Genomic DNA, 13,722 nt, shown 5'->3' with positions numbered 1-13,722 from the left:
CAGTTGCTCAAGTTGGAAATATGGTCTTTCTGTCCATTCACCCACACATCTAGACAGTCATGATTTTTTTTTTTTTAAAGTAACCTCTATGCCCAGCATGGGGCTTGAACTCACAATCCCAAGATCGAGAGTCACATACTATATTGACTGAGCCAGCCAGGCACTCTGTTCACCTTCTACACATCTAATTCCATCAGCAAAACCAGTCATCTCTATTTCCAAAACAAGTCTCTACTCTGTCACATTCTCCACATTTTCACCCTCATTTTAGCTATTGAGGTTTTTCTCCTGCACAAATCAAAACAGCCTTTTATTTTATTTAATTTTATTTGTTTTTATCTTATTTATTTAATTTTATTTAATTTATTTATTTTTATTTAATTTATTTAATTTTGTAACAGCTTTCTTTTTTTTTTTTTTAAAGATTTTATTTATTTATTCGACAGAGAGAGATCACAAGTAGACAGAGAGGCAGGCAGAAAGAGAGGGAAGCAGGCCCCCTGCTCAGCAGAGAGCGCGATGCGGGACTCGATCCCAGGACCCTGAGATCATGACCTGAGCGGAAGGCAGCGGCTTAACCCACTGAGCCACCCAGGCTGCCTTGTAACAGCTTTCTAACCCTTCTCCCTGCTTCATGCTGCTCTTAATATAAAATCCCAGTCTGTTCAAGGCCTACAAGGCCTTCCACAGTCTAGCTGCTACCAGCTTCCTCAGTTGTCCCCTTGTTTTTCACACCCCATTCTCACTGGCTTCCTTCCAATTTCTTCTGACCTCAAAGACTCAAGATCTTTGCACATGCTTTTCCCTCTGCCGGAACTGCCATTTGTCCAACTCTATACTCCTGGTTGCTTTTTACCCTTCCCATGTATGTACTTTTATTGTGAGTCCCCATTAAGTATCCAGTTGTGGGAGCAACCCAATCTGGATTTTAGTCCTTGCTTTTTCACTTAATTACTGTGTAGCCAAACTACTCAACCTCTCTATGCCTCTGTTTTATAATAAGTTAAATGGGGAAATAGCACCTATTAAAAATACATATTAGGGGCGCCTGGGTGGCTTAGTGGGTTAAAGCCTCTGCCTTCAGCTCAGGTCATGATCTCAGGGTCCTGGGATTGAGCCCCGCATCGGGCTCTCTGCTCAGCAGGGAGCCTGCTTCCCCCTCTTTCTCTGCCTACTTATGATCTCTGTCTGTCAAATAAATAAATAAAATCCTTAAAAAAATACATATTATGGGGGCACCTGGGTGGTGCATTCAGTTAAGTGTCCAACTCTTGGTTTCAGCTCAGGTCATGATCTCAGTGTCGTGAGACTGAACCCCACATTGGGCTTCAGACTCAGTGCAGAGTCTGCTTGGGATTCTTTCCCTTTCCCTCTGTACCCCCTGCTCATGCTTTCTCTGTCTCTGTCTCTCTCAAATAAATAAAATTTTTAAAAGATTTTATTTATTTATTTGATAGAGAGAGGGAGATCTCAAGTAGGCAGAGAAGCAGGCAGAGAGAGAAGAGGAAGCAGGCTCCCTGCTGAGCAGAGAGCCCGACGCGGGGCTCGATCCCAGGACTCTGGGATCATGACCTGAGCTGAAGGCAGAGGCTTTAACCCATTGAGCCACCCAGGCGCCCCTCAAATAAATAAATCTTTAAAAAAAATACATATTATTGAAGTGCCTGGGTGGCTCAGTCGTTAAGCGTCTGCCTTCGGCTCAGGTCATGATCCCAGGGTCGTGGGATTGAGCCACACATCGGGCTCCTTGATCAGTGAGAAGCCTGCTTATCCCTCTCCCACTCCCCCTGCTTGTATTCCCTCTCTCACTGTCAAATAAATAAATAAAATCTTTTTAAAAAATAATAAAAAATACATATCATTGTTAGTAGTATATATAAACTATGCAGTGTACAGTAGGTACACAATAAGTGTTAGCTCTTACCATTATAACTATTAACTATTCGTGTTTATTTTCCCTGTTTGGTTATAATCTATCTTCCCTGTTGGAACGTAAAAATTTCCTGAAGGCAGAAACCAGAACTTGTTCACCACTATATCCCATGGTCTGGAGCTTGGATGATACTGACCAAGTGTCCTTCTCTCACCTTACAGCAGAAAAAGATCTTTATGATCCAAGGGCGCTACCCAGTGATACGGTGCCTCTTGCGCCGGAGAGGCTGGGTGGAGAAGAAGATGGTCCATCACTCGGGCACCGTTCTGCCACCACCCCAGAAGGATCTGGATAGCTCGGTAATCGGTGACAGTGACGCCACTGAGGATGGTAAGCAATTCCCTCCCTTTCTACAGGATGCCCCTCCTGAGTCCCTTTCCTTTGGTTCTTGCTCTCCCAGGGTTGAGACTTTGGTATGGGTCTATGGGGCAGGGACAGGAGCCTCACCAGGCCGGGGCTCTACATCCACAGAGGATGAAGAAGAGGACGAGGCATTCCGGCCACCGCAGCTGTTTGACTTTGATGATTTCCTGGAATTTGATGACCTAGATGGGACACATGCTCTGATGGTGAGGGCCCCTGGGGGGCTGGTAGGGAGGGGCTGAGGGGGTGAGGAGTTCTCTGGTCCTCATTTTCCGCACTAAAAACGGATTGCTTCTATAAAGCCTGGATGGGCCAGGAGAGTGGTGAGGGGCCCTCACCACTGAGTGGAGCTCAGACAAGGCTGGCCTGGGATCAGAATCCTGCTAGGTTATACCAGAAGCTAGCATAACCTCCACACCTGGTAATTCCCCCTTCTAAATAAAACCCTATATTTCACATCCTTCCTCTGCCCTTGGCAAGTGAAGGCTGGAAGGAAGGGCTTAAAAAGCTCTGAAAGGGCTGATGTGATGATGTGGAGGTGAGGACACCTCTGTATCAAAGTGAGGACACTTAACTTTGGATCTTGGCACCACCACTTACTAAGCTGAACATACCAAATTGCCATTTTTGTATGTCAGAAAAGACTGTACACTGGCAATTTTATATGGCTCAGCTGTGTGGGCTCTTGGACAAGTCACCTGCCCTCCCAGTGCCTCAATTCCCTTATCTGTGAAAGGGAATAATATGAGCACCTACTTTGTGCTGAGGATTAAGTGAATTGATGTCAAAAGCACTTAAAAGGAGGGTTGCCTGGGTGGCTCTTTGGGTTAAACTCTGCCTTCGGCTCAGGTCATGATCTCAGGGTCCTGGGATCAAGCCCTGCATCGGGCTCTCTGTTCAGGAGGGAGCCTGCCTGCCCCCTGCTCTCTGCCTGCCTCCCTGCCCACTTGTGATCCTTGCCTGTCAAATAAATAAATAAAATCTTTAAAAAAAAATAAAGCATTTAAAAGAAAGGAAGAAAAGCACTTAGAACAGGGCCTGGCATGTAATGTCATTGCCTGTGAGTAACCCTACCTCCCAGAGCTGTGGGAATGAGAGGGGTGGAAGAACCCTGAGAGAACCTTTGTCACATGTGCCCATCAGCCTGGAGTCACTGTCCTGCCACTGAGCAAGTCACTGATAGCCATGGGCCAAAACAAAGGGGCGGCATTCAGTTGTGTGGCTTAGTCACTGTGTAGGGGCACCTGGCCAAAACGAGTTCTGTAAGTCAGCCTCTTTTCTGCTCACAAGTGTGTGCTCTGGAGGAAGAGATGTCTTCTTAACACATAAAGATGGGGTGTGGGCTAGAGGCCACCTCGGAAGCATCTTCTCCTTCCATACTCCCACCCTACTCAACAGGCCGGGGAGCAGTTTCCTCAGGCCCTGGGCTGCCCACCCCAGCCTCCCCTGTCTCCTTGGCTCTCCTTAGTCCCGCATGGTTCGGAATGAGGTTCCCTATTTCATCTGGACCACTCGGCGGGATGTGCTCGACTGTCGCTTCCTCTCCAAGGATCAAATGATAAACCACTATGCCCGGGCTGGCTCCTTTACCACAAAGGTGGGTTCCCCAGAGGAGTGGGCATGGCAGCTTCTAACCCATTAGCCCTTGGGCTGACAACGCCACTGCCTGCTTTCCTTGTCAGGAAAAGAGAGTTCTCAGGATGCAGAGAGGTATATGATTCAGTGGGATTTGGAATCAGGCAGCCTGAGTTCGAATCCACACCCTGCAGCATATCTGGCACATGTAGACATAATGATTAAAATAGACTCCAGGATCCAAATAGATTCTGGAGCCAGAAAAACACCAAGTCTAATGACCGTAAACAATAGAGCCCTTACCACCTAAGCAAGGGATATCTGGCTGCTGGATCCATTCTGTCCCATCTGGGTTTATTAACAAGTGACTTTACTTCTGGCCTCAGTTTCCTTGTCTTTAAATGAGAACACCAGTAGGACTTACCTTATAGGGTTGTGGCAAGAATGAAGGGCTTTATTATTGGAACATGCTATTATGTTATTGTTGTGGGCTGGGGAGGCTTTCCAGAGGAGGCAGTTCTTTAAAAATGTGAAAGGATGGATAGGAGGGGTGTGGGGCATTCTTGGTAGGGCAAACTGCGTGGGCATATACATGGAGACGGATATGAGTGAGTCAGGCCTAGCAAGTGTGGCAGAGGCTCTGAGAACACTCAAGCAGAGTCTCCCTGAGCTGTCTGGGTGTGTACTGAATGTGGGGAGTCCCTTGGAGGTGTCTGGGCAAATCCCACTATGCCCCCTCAGCAGCTAACTCCATAGGTGGGTCTATGTCTCAATCTCCGGAATTTGCCGTGGTTTGATGAGGCTGATGCTGACTCCTTCTTTCCACGCTGCTACCGCCTGGGGGCTGAGGATGACAAAAAGGCCTTCATAGGTAAGGAGAAGCCAGCCCCACGCCTGGAGTCCCAGGCCAAAGCATGAGGGCTAAAACGTGTTCACGTTAGAGAGCAGAGAGCCTCTCTTTATGCCCTCATCAAACCCAGCAGATTTCCTCCTCCGTCCCCTACCCTACCCTAATATGCCTCCCTTAAGGAACTATCTAGCTTGGTCAATCCAGACCTCCAGAAGAGCTTAGATAGCTTAGACTGCATCCTAAAGCAGGTTCTAAAAGTTGGTCAATGGATTGAGTTTGGAGCCCACAGTATGTTCCAGGCCTATGTCAAATTCCACTGGCTAGACTGGGTTCCAAATCTAGAAAAGGGTCTAAACTTTGGGTTCCTAAAGGTGGAAGAGTTTCCATTCTAAAATTCAGGTCAGAATTTGTGTACAGATTAGATATTAGGTCTAAATTCATCTCCAAACCTGACATAGTTTTTATGCTCAGGTCTGGTTCTCAGGCTAGAATAAGTTATCAAAAGTGGATCAGGAACAGAAGGGGGAAATGAGACAACAGGTTCAGGCAAGATTCTGAAGGCAGAATATGAGCCATGTCAGATTCTAGGCCTGGTTCTACAACTGAACAGGAGCCAGGTTCTAACCCCAGAGTGTAGAGTCAGAAGGTAGTTAGGTTCCGGATCCAAAATGGGGCAGGCTATGATCAGGTTCCGGAACCAGAACAGGCTTCGAGCCTAGGGGCTGAGCAGGGTATCCCCTGCCCTGGGAGCAGAGGACTTCTGGCTGACAGCTGCCCGCAACGTTCTCAAGCTGGTGGTAAAGTCCGAATGGAAGTCATACTCTATCCAGGCAGAAGAGGAAGAGGCCCCAGGCAAGTACTACAGTTACCCTCACTCCCCACCTATTATTTTTATCTTCTCACCCATCCACCTGTTTATGTATACATCTATCTGTATTAGCCACAATGATCTCTTCCATCACCCCTTCCCACCCACCCATCCCTACACCTACCTCTTCCCCCCAATTGTCCGTCCATCCATCTACTCATCCATCTAACTTCCTATTCACCTATTCCTACCCACTCGGCTCGCATTCACCCCTCGCCATCCATCCATCCAGTCACCCATCACCTCACCTATCCCCCTACTATTGATCTCTTCATTCACATACCTTCTCTCAGCTCCACACTCCACACTCCTCATGAATCTGTCTACTCCTCCATCTTTCTACCTACCCTCCCACAAATCCACCTACCCATCTGTCCCACTGCTTTTAGGGATTCTCCTATCCACTGCCCATGTATCTTCCAGCCCACCCATTCATCTCTTCTCCCAGCCACCCTCCCACTTGTCTTTTTTTTTTTTTTTTGTCTTCTGATTCATTTGTTAATCAATCCTTTGCATCATTCAGCCCTCCATGGGCCTGGCATGTGGCTGAGCACTATGGAGAGGACAGACTAAGAAGACATGGTCCATCCCTGGCTGTGGGGAGCTCACATCTCTGAGGAGGAAGAAGTAGTGGAACCATGTAGTTTCACGTGGCCTGAGGACCCCTTGTGCCTTGTGAAGGGGGACACAGAATCCCCTACTGCATGTTGTCCCAACCCATTGCTTGCTCTCCCTTTCTGTCTCTGAACTTAGCTCCTACCTCAGAGTTCCCATCCTGTAATCCAAGGGCCATGGTGTCAGGGGAAATAAGGGACAGCTCTACTGGATGGAGGAAAATCCTGCCTCTTCCAGAGAGAGACCTCTCCATTGCTATCTCCTGGGTGTGTCAGGTACAAAGAAGACTGTTGTGTGCCAGGATCAGGGACACAAGGGCCTCAGGTGTGTCAGAGGTCCCAGGAACAGAGAGGCTGCAGGGCAGGTGTGTGCTGGGGCTACAGGGGCTGAGAAGCTCTGGGATATTTAGGGTGGAACCTCAAGTGGATGACAGGCCCTGGGACAGTGAGGGCCAAGGGTGAGTACTAGGGTCACGGGGGAATTTAGAAGAAAACCTCAGGTAAGTGACAGGTCCCAGGACAGTAGGAGATACAGGTGTGTGCTGAGCCTCAGGTGTATGCAAGGTAAGGCCTCGTGTAAATGACAGGCCTTGGAGCAGAGGGGGCTGTGGCATGTGTCATGTTCTATGCCTTGTCTGTCGGTTAGTGACAGGTCCCTTCCTATCTTCAGGAGACAAGCAGCCCAAGAAACAGGAGAAAAAGCCAGTGATGGTGTCCCCAGAGTTTGTGGACGAGGCTCTGTGTGCCTGTGAAGAGCACCTTAGCAACCTGGCTCACATGGACATCGACAAGGACCTGGGGGCGCCGCTGTACCTCAGCCCTGAGGGCTGGTCCATCTTCCTCCAGCGCTACTACCAAGTGGTTCAGTGAGTACCTCTGCCGCTGGGACAGTGGGCTGCGGGCTGGTTCCCCTTGTTCTCAGGGCTTCTGCATTCTGAGCTGATGCATATGTAGTATAGCCCCTCTCTCTTCCACAGACCTACCCCTTTTGTTTGCCCTGCTGCTTCTGCTCAAGAACTCTCAGGGAATCCCACTGCCTTCATGGTAGATTCTTCTAAGATTCTTCTGAGATTCTTCCTGAATCTCAGTTTAGCATAATGACTAAGATCATGGCCAGCCCTATCAGATAGTCCTGACTTGGCAGCTTCCAAGCTCTTTGACCTTGGCAACATCACTAATCTTTCTGAGCTTTACTTTGCACATGGAAAATAGATTTTAAAATAATGTCTGACTCAAAGGTAGGATTAGACAGGATAATCTATGTTATGTGCTCTGCATAGACTCAGTATTTACTCACAAAATGAGGATCTATTAAGTTGTTTGGGTTTTATTCTGGAGGCCAGTGTTTCCCAAAGTGTGTTGCATGGGATACTTAGTTCTGCAGGACAGAAATCAATTTTATGAAAGAAAGACTTTTGTGGTCCATTGCATTTGGAACACATTGGGTTAAGCAAAGTTAATTAATTCCTTGATGCAAGACTTACCAGAACCTATGGGTGGTGTTAACCTCCAAGAGAGATACGGGTACAGTATATGTTATTATGTGACCCCCCTCCACCCCCCACCTCTCCACAGGCATCCTGAGGGACTATATTTTCAGAAGACACTCTGGGAAAAGGTTCTTGATCAGAGGAAGGGAATTGAGACTGGGATTCCATTTAGCAGAGGTGTGCAGGAGAGAGAAGGGAAGAAGTGCTCAGAAGGCAAGAGAACATCCAGCATTTATTGAGCACTTCCTATATGCCCAGCATGGTGCCAGGCTCCAGAAATAAAGTATAATCCCTGCCCTCAAGGGGATAAACAGCCAAGTGGGGAGGCTAGTGGCAAACCAGGTGGGAATGCTAAGGGCCTCAGCTGCGGTAATAATAGGAAGGAATGGGCAGACTTGCTGATTTTGATAGGGGAGACTAAAGAACTGATAAGTGAACTTTGAATGAATGACATGCTGAGCAAATCTGCATCATTGATAAATAATTCATTTGTATCTTTTTAAATGTTAGAAATTAAAAACTAGATGACCCTATAGTTTCCCCTTAGCTATCAGAAAAATACCAGAAAAGCTACCCTTCTTAAACTAAGAATTACAAGACTGAGTTAGAACATTAGGTGTAAAGAACACGAGTCCTTTGTAGTTGTAGATGGGGGGCCAAGTTCTAGAGGGCCATAGGCACTTCTCAAAAGTCGGGATACATAAAATACTACATCTTATAAGGATGCCTGGCTGGCTTAGTTGCTAGAGCATGTGACTCTTGGTCTTGGGGTTGTGAGTTCAAGCCCCACGGTGAGCACAAAGCTTACTTGAAAAAAAAATTTTTTGCTTTGGGAACATTTGTCAAACATAGTTTTTAGGGGCACCTGGGTGGCTCAGTTGGTGAAGCGTCTGCCTTCAGCTTGGGTCATGATCCTAGGGTCCTGGGATAGAGTCCCACATTGGGCTCCTTGCTCAGCAGGGAGTCTGCTTTCCCCTCTGCCTCTGCTGCTCTTCCTGCTTGTGCTCTCTCAGTCTCTCTCTGTCAAATAAGTAAATAAAATCTTTAAAAAATTTTTTAAAATTACATCATATGACATGTATAGTGTTAAGTGATTCACTCACAGAAGTTATAGATGATTAGTTTTTGTTAATTCATTCAATATTTACTGCTGTGTTTTCACTTTTGAAACAAATCCATGACTCACCAGTCAGGTTTTTATCAAGATTGACTTCCCACAAACATACCGATTGCTTATTTTCATTGTTGTTAAATAAAAAAATCACATTGTCATATCTTATGTATTTTTTCAAATTGCACATACACCTGCCATCCTCATATGACAGTTTCCTGGGCCAAATCACAGATTTACTGAGTAGATTCTCTATGTCATGGCCCACAGAAAGGTTTCCAGCAAACCCTTTGGAAATCGAAGGGTCAGGGCTTAGGTGCGAGTATTCCTAAGAGCCCTTAACAAGTCCCCCTCCATCTGGCTGCTGTCACTGGTTCTGGTGCTGCCCCACTGGGTGCTGCTGCCTCCTTAGTATAAGAACTGGAAGTTCTTGGGGCACCTGGGTGGCTCAGTGGTTTAAGCCTCTGCCTTCGGCTCAGGTCATGATCTCAGGGTCTGGGATCAGGCCCCACATCGGGCTTTCTGCTCAGCGGGGAGCCTGCTTTCCCCTCTCTCTGCCTGCCTCTCTGCCTGCTTGTGATCTCTCTCTGTCAAATAAATAAATAAAATCTTAAAAAAAAAAAAAAAGAACTGGAAGTTCTTCGTGCTGGAACATTCTTAAGGCTAAGATGTGAAGGGGGATTAGCATCGAGTAGAAGCTTCCTGCCTATTCAGTCAGAGGGAGAGGAATGGGAGGGTGTGGATGAGGCTGCCATCTAGGATATTCCATGACTTAGTTTGGGTCAGGACATTTGTGTCCTGTAGGGAACAGAGTCCCTCTTTGTCCATGAACCTTTATCTGACAGCCCAGTGCTGAGGCAGGCAACCATTCATCCAGCCAACAGACTTCATCGGGAGCACGTAACAGTATACTGCTGGGGGAAGGGAAATGCTAACCAATGTTCCTACTCTTCTGGAGCTTAGACTCTAGTGAAGGGAGACAGACAGCAGCCAAATAAGCATAGGTGTGGGTGGTAAGTGATGAGAAGAGAGACAAGGCAAGGGGCTGTGTGATACAGATGTGCTTGGAAAGAATTAGAACAGGAAAGGATCCACCTATCAACCAGTTGTCAGTCCAGATTTGGAGGGGAAATGAACCCCAAAAAGTACCTATGGTTGGAGGAATCAGGCAGGACAGAGTTTGCATCCTGGCTCAGCCACTAAACTCAGTATGTGGCCTTGAACGAATCTCTGAACCTCTCCAGCTTCAGTTGACACTTCTCCAAAATGGGACCAGTAATGCCTCCTTGGCAGGGCCATAGGGAGGGTTAGTGATGATGTATGTGAAGCTCCTAGCACCATGCCTGGCAGATAGTGATTAAATTCTGCCAAAAGGCAGTTTTATGGTAATAGAAGGGAGGTGACAGATGGTGGAGTGGGACAGCATGTGAAATGTGGAATGTTCCCTGTCTCTTCTATTTCAGCACTCTCAGATGGCTCCCTGGGCTGGTTAGAATTTGCGGGACAGCTTGAAGGTGGGATGAAGGTTTAGAGGAGACCTATCTGCATCTGTTAGGGAAAGGTGTGACCCTGGCTTGGACCATGGCCGGGGGTTGGGCTCTTGTCTCCTCTTGCCTTGTCCACCAGACTGCCCCCAGACTCAGCCCTGCCCATGTCCCATCATCTCCCCACAGCGAGGGGGCAGAACTCAGGCACCTTGACGCTCAGGTCCAGCGCTGTGAGGACATCCTGCAGCGGCTGCGGGCTGTGGTGCCCCAGATGGACATGGAAGGAGATCGCAACATCTGGATCGTGAAGCCGGGAGCCAAGTCCCGAGGACGAGGTGGGAGTAAGCCCCTGCTTCCTACACCAGTGCCCTACGGCCTGCCTATCCAACTAGAGGCCAGGGAGGTTAATAATGCAGGCTGTATTGGGGCCAAATTGCATAGGTTTGAATCCCAGCTTTGCTACTAACACGCTGTGTGACCTTGAACAAGTTACATCACTTCTCTGAATCTCAGTTCCTTCACCTGTGAGGGATGATCATAATCTGTGAGGTGAGGATTAAATGAGGTGGTGTGTCTAAAGCTCAGCATGGTCCCTGACACAGAGTAATCACCCCATAAATGTTGGCTGCTGTGATGATATTGTCATCTCCTCTCCTGCTGTCAGAGTTGGGTTAATGCTTTAAGTGGGTCTGGTGATACTTGTAGCCCATCATCTAAGGGCTCTCTGATTTGACCAGTGCATCCTTGTGAAGTAGCATAGTATTAAGGATATGGATGCTGAGAGCCAGACTACATCAGGTCAAGTCCAGACTTTGCCTCCTACTATCTGTAAGACTTTGGGCAGGATAGTTAACTTCTTCTCTACCTCATTTCATCATTTGGTAAATGGAACTAGTATTACCTAGTTTTAACTAAGTATAATATGTGCTTTTCCATAGTAACTGCTATGTCAGTGCTATTATTTTTAGCTATTATTCTGGCTGCTCAGCCCAATGGGAGGAGTTATAACAGGAGAGCCAGCAAGCTGGGGTGCTGCACTAGCCCAGCCTGAAAAATCTGGTTAAGGACTCACAAGATGTGGAAAACAGAGTTCCAGATTCTTCCAAATACTATTTTTGGATGAATTGGTTCATGTCCAAGTGAAAGGTCCAGACACTGAGACATTTGGGGATGTCACTTCAAAATCATCATGTTGGTCTTTTCTTTTCCTATCTTGAAAATATTTGTGTGGTTTTCTTCTAGTTATGAAAATATGCATTTATTATTTAAAAAAAAAAAGAAAGGGGGCACCTGGGTGGCTCAGTGGGTTAAGCCTCTGCCTTCGGCTCAGGTCATGATCTCAGGGTCCTGGGATTGAGCCCCACATTGGGCTCTCTGCTCGGTGGGGAGCCTGCTTTCCCCCCTCTCTCTCTGCCTGCCTCTCTGCCTACTTGTGATCTCTCTCTGTCAAATAAATAAAATCTTTTAAAAAAAAATAAAAAAAAAGAAAGAATGGGGATGCCTGAGTGGCTCAGTCATAAGATCAGGCCCTGCACTGGGCTCTGTGCTTAGCAGGGAACCTGCTTAAGATCCTCTATCTCCCTCTCCCTCTACCCTACCTCCATCTCCCCATCCCACTCTGGCCTCTGGCGTGTGCATGCGAGCACTCGCTTGCTCTCCAAAAGAAAATAAAAGAAAAAAAGATCAGAAAATACAGGAAAGTAGAAAGAAAAAAGCAAAAGCCACTCTTAGTTTTACTGAGATAACTACTATTAACTGTTGAGTGTGTTTCTTTACTTTCTTCTATGCATTTGAGGAGAGAGATGGAAAGGGTTATGTGTATGTGTGTGTTTTAGTTTAAGATTTTTATTTCTTTGAAAGAGAGAGCATGAGAGAGAGTACAAGCAGGGGGAGTGGGAGAAGCAGACTTCCTGCCAAGTGGGGAACCTGACACGGCACTTGATCCCCGGACCCTAAAATCAGGACCTGAGCTGAAGGCAGACGCTTAACCAACTGAGCCACCCAGGCACCTGCTGTGTGTTTTATTTTAAACAACATATATTATTCTGTAGCCTTTTCTCACTTCTATCTTTCCATATCAGTTAGTATTACTCATTTCTTTTTTGCACTTTTCTTTTTCTTAACAATAGATCTTAGAGATCAGTTCATTTCAGTACATCTAGATCTGTCTTTTTCTTTTCTTTTTTTTTTTCCTGTTTTTAACTTATTGTTATGGGTACTCTTCCTTTTTTCTTTTTTTTTTGTTTTTAAAGATTATTTATTTGAGGGGCACCTCGGTGGCTCAGCCATTAAGTGTCTGCCTTCAGCTCAGGTCATGATCCCAGGTCCCACATTGTGCTCCCTGCTCAACGGGAAGCCTGCTTCTCCCTCTCACACTCCCCCACTTGTGTTCCCTGTCTGTCTATCTGTCAAATAAATAAATAACTCTTAAAATAAAAAGATTTGTTTGAGAGAGAGAGAGAGAGCGAGCTGTGCACTTGCGAATGGAATGGTAGGGCAGAGGGAGAGAATCTTCAGGCTGACTCTCTGCTTAGTGTGGGGCCAACACGGGGCTCTATCACACAACACTTGAGATCATGACCTGAGCTGAAACCAAGAGTCAGATGCTCAACCAACTGAGCCACACAGGTTTCCCATGGACATTTTCAAAATACACAAAACTAGAGAGAGTAACACAGTGAATCCCTATGTATATTGTACCAAATTTCAACATTCTATCTCTGGTTTTTTTTTTTTTTAAAGATTTTATTTATTTATTAATTTATTATTTTTTTTTAAAGATTTTATTTATTTATTTGACAGAGAGAGATCACAAGTAGGCAGAGAGGCAGGCAGAGAGAGAGAGAGGAGGAAGCAGGCTTCCTGCCGAGCAGAGAGCCCGATGCGGGACTCGATCCCAGGACCCCGAGATCATGACCCGAGCCGAAGGCAGCAGCTTAACCCACTGAGCCACCCAGGCACCCCTTATTTATTTATTTGACAGAGAGAAATCACAAGTAGATGGAGAGGCTGGTAGAGAGAGATAGAGAGAGAGAGAGAGAGGGAAGCAGGCTCCCTGCTGAGCAGAGAGCCCTATGCAGGACTCGATCCCAGGACCCTGAGATCATGACCTGAGCCGAAGGCAGCGGCTTAACCCACTGAGCCACCCAGGCGCCCCATCTATCTCTGGTTCTTTTTTTTTTTTTTTTTAAAGATTTATTTATTTATTTATTTATTTGAGAGAGAGAGAGAGACAGTGAGAGAGAGCATGAGCGAGGAGAAGGTCAGAGAGCGAAGCAGACTCCCCATGGAGCTGGGAGCCTGATGTGGGACTCGATCCCGGGACTCCAGGATCACGCCCTGAGCCGAAGGCAGTCGTCCAACCAACTGAGCCACCCAGGCGTCCCTATCTCTGGTTCTTAAGAAAAGCTGAAATGGGGGCGCCTGGGTGG

General features: G+C 46.8%; 1 protein-coding gene across 9 annotated transcripts in view; it reads left to right on the top strand.

Moving 5' to 3' along the window:
- Positions 1-13,722, top strand: part of TTLL3 (tubulin tyrosine ligase like 3) — a 29,737-nt gene that overhangs the window by 1,341 nt on the left and 14,674 nt on the right. For 6 of the 9 annotated variants that reach the window (XM_044253043.1, XM_044253038.1, XM_044253037.1 and 3 more), the window contains exons 3-9: positions 2,095-2,263; positions 2,405-2,502; positions 3,765-3,893; positions 4,628-4,742; positions 5,475-5,573; positions 6,874-7,069; positions 10,478-10,626. In XM_044253043.1, coding sequence (XP_044108978.1) covers positions 2,095-2,263; positions 2,405-2,502; positions 3,765-3,893; positions 4,628-4,742; positions 5,475-5,573; positions 6,874-7,069; positions 10,478-10,626 — 955 coding nt within the window. Of the gene's footprint in view, positions 1-2,094; positions 2,264-2,365; positions 2,503-3,764; positions 3,894-4,627; positions 4,743-5,474; positions 5,574-6,873; positions 7,070-10,477; positions 10,627-13,722 lie in introns of those variants that run through there. The other 3 variants (XM_044253040.1, XM_044253039.1, XM_044253045.1) reach the window with 2 other exon arrangements.

The sequence above is a fragment of the Neovison vison genome, chromosome 6 (assembly GCF_020171115.1).
Source record: "Neovison vison isolate M4711 chromosome 6, ASM_NN_V1, whole genome shotgun sequence".
Classification (NCBI taxonomy): domain Eukaryota; kingdom Metazoa; phylum Chordata; class Mammalia; order Carnivora; family Mustelidae; genus Neogale; species Neogale vison.
The sequence above is the reverse complement of the archived record's forward strand: the minus strand, read 5'-3'. Positions and strand labels throughout refer to the sequence as shown.